The sequence below is a fragment of the Corvus brachyrhynchos genome, unplaced genomic scaffold (assembly GCF_000691975.1).
Source record: "Corvus brachyrhynchos isolate BGI_N302 unplaced genomic scaffold, ASM69197v1 scaffold101, whole genome shotgun sequence".
Classification (NCBI taxonomy): domain Eukaryota; kingdom Metazoa; phylum Chordata; class Aves; order Passeriformes; family Corvidae; genus Corvus; species Corvus brachyrhynchos.
Window position 1 is genome coordinate 22,744,141 of NW_008237239.1, and position 4,440 is coordinate 22,748,580.

The window sequence follows — 4,440 nt, forward strand, 5'->3', positions numbered from 1 at the left end:
TCTCTAAATGACTTAATTGCTTGTTCCTAACTATTGTATAAAACATTTTCAGATTCAAGGAAAAGTCAGATTTAAAGTTTTGTTGTTTGAGAACTGGTTAATCACACAGGCATCTGTATGGTAACATAAGTTCAAAGGTAAAGTTTCGCTGTGTTTTGAGGTTTTTCTGTGTTATTAATATCAACTACTGTAATTATTCCTTGACATTCTTCCCAGATATATTGTGTATGATGTTGCTCAGGTAAATCTGAAGTACCTGTTGAAACTGAAATTCAACTATAAGACATCACTCTGGTGAACAGTATTTAGAAGCCCTGTTAGAGTTATACTGTAGTTACACTATAGCTTTGACTTCTGACATGCTTATGCATTGACTTCTCTTACCAAGATATCAAGAGCTAAACTGCAGAAGAGATTACTAAATCCTATTTAGTACAACACTTAGTGAAAGTTTTTATATAAAAGTGTGGCAATACATGGACCTGAATTCTGATGAGAATGAGTACCTGGTTTTGTTTTATACCGCTTCTAATTCTGGTGCTTTAAGTGTTTCTTTTAATTGACCAAACTGACAAGAAAGAAAAAAAGAAATTAATCTGGTGTTCTTAGCCAAACAGAGCTGGGCAAGAGCAGGAGAAGAAACTTGAGCATGTTTGTGATACTTGCTCTGTTAAGGTCCCCCCTTGTTTAAGAAACTCTTTTTCAGTTTTCACTTGAATAAACAATAAATGTGCATTTATTTTGAGGTAAAAAAGAATAAAAGCTAATTTCATACTAACAGCTTTATGTTTCAAAACTTCCAAATTGTTTTGGTTTTGAGTCATAATTTAAATGTATTTGGTAGAGTATTCTTAGACATGGTATCTCTCTTGAAGATCGAATGCCAAATATTGAAATCTGTAGTCATGTTTCAGGAAGTTATGGTGAAATTAAAATTTGGACTTTCCACTGAGACTTCATCTGTCAACAGTTGCTGTGGTAAACATGGAAAATGAGCTTGTGGCTGTTTGAATTTAGTATTAGCCCAAATAAACCTCCTTTAAATACCTATCTTCAACATGATGTAAGTTGGTTGTTGTAGACTCACATCCTAACAAAGCTCTAAGTTGAGTTTGGGCTCAAGCTTCGTTCATCAAGACCTGGGGTGAGGTCTGTTGCTACGCTGTCGGTGGTCTTGAAATCCCTGTCTCAAAACAGCAATACAAACTGATAATTTCAGTGTTTCATGATACTTGTTACTTCTCACTTTCCATCAGTCATTGAGCAGTATGGGAGCACTTAACCATAGAACAACATCAGATTGTTCTCTTCAAAAATTACTGATTTCCCTGAGGCTTTAGGGAAAGTGATGGCTAATTCCCAAGAAAGGGACAGTTCAAGCCCATTCGGATGGTTCTGACTTCACTCTCTAGCAGCCTGTGTGGAAACAGCAGACCCATTTCCTAAAATGTTGTTGTGTCCCAGGGCCTGTTGTAAAAGGAGTTTGAAGCCAAAGTGGTTGCTAATGGTGCAGGTCTTTCCAGGGCCCTTGAAGGAGAGGAGGATGAAGAGTGATAGATGGAAAACAAAGCTGCTGTAAGGGAGAGAAGGAAATGTGGAAGCACTGGGTAAGTTGTATGGCTTGAGGACAGCTCAACAGAAAAAACTGATTGAGGTTGGTGATAATGGATTTTAAGAGGAAGTAAGGAGAGTGGCCTGTCTTCTGCCTCTTAAGTAGCTTAACCGGTGGCTAATCATTGTTTTGCTTCCAAAAAACCCTTTTGGTCAGGCTCTTAAGTATGATCTTGTCAGTCTCTGAAAGAGAACGTGAGAACATGTTCAATTTAGTTATGAGATAGATATTTTTCCCCCTCAAAAGAAGCAGTTAACAGTTCCGTTTGGGACCAGGAGTAGAAGGCAGCTGATTTTGATGCTCCCTCTGTCGCCTGTACTAGAGGTGGCTGAAAGTTCCCTGTTGCTCCAACCCAAGCAGCAGTAGGAGTGCTTTGTGCTGTGTATGTAGTGCTCAGTTATAATTGCAGCACAAGCACGTACATCCCAAGCTGTCCCTAACCTCGCAAATATGGCAGGAAAAGATACAGGCCTTTCTGAAGAGGCAGCAGGTGCCCTTTGGGGGCTGTAGGAGAGCCCCATGACCGTCCTGCTGTGAAATCTGATGTGAATTCAGGCACTGCTTCTGCTGCCAGCTTGTCTGACCGTGGAGCAGATCCACTCTCCTGGAAGCGGGCACTGGTGCCGCCAGACCCAGCGGATGGACAGCCTCTCCCTGGGGCCAGGCTGGGAAGAGCAGCACGGTGACAACCACTGAAGGCACTGCTTTGGGAATACGAGCACACAGCAGAGCTGGATGAATAGGTAGCCCCATTTCTGTCAAAAGCACTTGAAAGGAGTGAGTTGTCAAGACATTAGGTCCCATGACATCCTCTGCTTTTTTCAGGGGGGGCATGTTGAGGAATGGCTTCTGATCTAAATGTTAAACTACCAAAAGCAGCATTTTATAAATATTTAACCATTTTATCTTTATTTAGCATGGCTGCAGGCCCTGTTGTACAACAGCTCACAAACATTAAGACAGTCCATGCAGTTAACTGAAGGAAGCCAGCCTAGGCTTACTGGTTGGCAGGCAGTGTAAATTCTTAGTGACTTGCCTGAATTCATGCAGGAAAGAAGTGGCTGAGAAAAAAAATTAGAGCACAACCAACCTAGTATTTAGGCCATAAAATGATGACATTCTGCCCCTGTCCCCCTTCAGTTTCTAATCAGAGGAAAGGCGGGGAGGGGGGAACCCCCAAACAAATAATTTCTATACAAAAAAGACCTCTGGACACACAAAGTTTCTCAATACCATAAATAATTGTACTCCTGTTCTTAAACGAGGCCTGTAGTGTTTGTAACTACTGAGGTCTCTGCTTCAGCTTGCTTTCTGGAAGACTGTTACAGACCTCACTGTGAATTTTGGGAATATAATGACATAATTGTCTGCTGAAATGTTATTGTAGCCAATTTATATCCCACTTAGTGTTTTGCCTGAATTGCTTTTATGTATGTGTTGAGCCCCCTAACTTAGTCCATTATACTTAGGCTCCTGTTATGCCCATAAAAATAGTTTCCGCTGTTGTGGAGTACATGTATCTGAACAAGATGTGTGCTTGTGTGTGCTTTGACTTTCAAGTTAATGCCAGGCTCCTTCTCCAGAAATTGTCATTTTGGAGATGAAGTGGCACCTGTGAGAAGAAATGCAGATGTAGGTCCCAGCCACGTTGCTGTGATGATTTTCATTTGCTCTGGTGTGAAGGTAGCATGTGGGCCTGTGGGCCTTGCAGGTCACTTCCACAGAAGTGAGATACACAGGGACAGGCAGGGTGAGAAGAAAATGACTTCCCAACAGCTCAAAGGGGAAACTACTGCTTCCCTTGCCCCCTCGTTACAAAGTCTAATTTCATAATGTGATTAATGCAGCAGGACTCAGACTTCACAAGAGGGTGCTTCAGTGGCTAAAGAGCACACTCTTCTGCCAGCTGTCTGTGCTTTTCTTCCTACTGCCAGGGCCTGGTTAGGGGAGATGAGAAAATGACAGCGTAGCTGTCTCCCGCCCCCTGGACGCAGCACTACCTGCTCCATGCTGACAGGACTCTGAATGCATTGGTCAGTAGGTGGTGTAGCCCATTTCTTAATATCATCTGCAGCAACTGAGCAGCAATGGGAGTGTGGAGTGCTCTCTGCAGCATTTTGGCACACACCATTAGGAGCAGTTGCCTAACGTGACCCTGGTGAGAGCAAATGGCAGCAGTGCAGCCAGTTTAGAGACCTCCCTCCCGCCGTGTCAGGCAGGTGAGTCAGCAGCATCTAGGGCACGTTGTTGGCAGCGAGCACGGATGTTTTTAGTCACCCTGCCTGTCTGTCAGAAGAGTTGTGTCATTTCCATGTTGCCCAAGTGCAAAATGCAAATTTGCCAGAATGGTAAAGGGATGCACTGAAAATGTTGTGTATTTGTGTGCACACTGACAAATGGCCCTGGCTGGGGTTTGTCCAATGGGGTCATGTTTGTGTGACTTGGAAACAGCGAGCACAGGACAAACGAAAAACCAGAACACAGAGATACTGCAGCATTCATTGAAGGCCAAGATGTAAAAGGTCCTTTATCCAGGAATCGTAATAAGTGTTGATTGTTACCCTTTCAACACGGTGAGTGCTACTGGCTTCTGTTAAATATTTTTCAAATGCAGCTGTTGGAATGAAATGAAGGAATAATCATCATCATGCTGTTGGGAGCTGAATTCTTCCTTTACACCTGTTAATTTGTGAGATGATTGGCAACAGACATTTGGGAGGGGGCAAATCTCTCTTACCTTTTTCATCTAGTTTTATCCAGTTTTATCACAGTTTACAAAGACTCCCTGAAAGGCATTGAGTTTCTTTGATTCCTTTTTCCTCTTTCCC

At 42.6% G+C, this 4,440-nt stretch overlaps 2 protein-coding genes across 2 annotated transcripts in view; both read left to right on the plus strand.

Moving 5' to 3' along the window:
* The window catches only part of PARP1 (poly(ADP-ribose) polymerase 1), a 30,083-nt gene extending 29,026 nt beyond the window's left edge, over positions 1-1,057 (plus strand). Inside the window, exon 23 of the mRNA XM_008630567.2 lies at positions 217-1,057. Within this exon, the coding sequence (XP_008628789.2) occupies positions 217-298 (82 nt within the window). The 3' untranslated portion in view covers positions 299-1,057. The remainder of the gene's footprint in view (positions 1-216) is intronic.
* LIN9 (lin-9 DREAM MuvB core complex component) overlaps positions 1-4,440 on the plus strand; it is a 58,134-nt gene that overhangs the window by 12,158 nt on the left and 41,536 nt on the right. Inside the window, exon 3 of the mRNA XM_008630391.2 lies at positions 3,750-3,761. The gene's annotated coding sequence lies outside the window, so the exon portion shown is untranslated. The remainder of the gene's footprint in view (positions 1-3,749; positions 3,762-4,440) is intronic.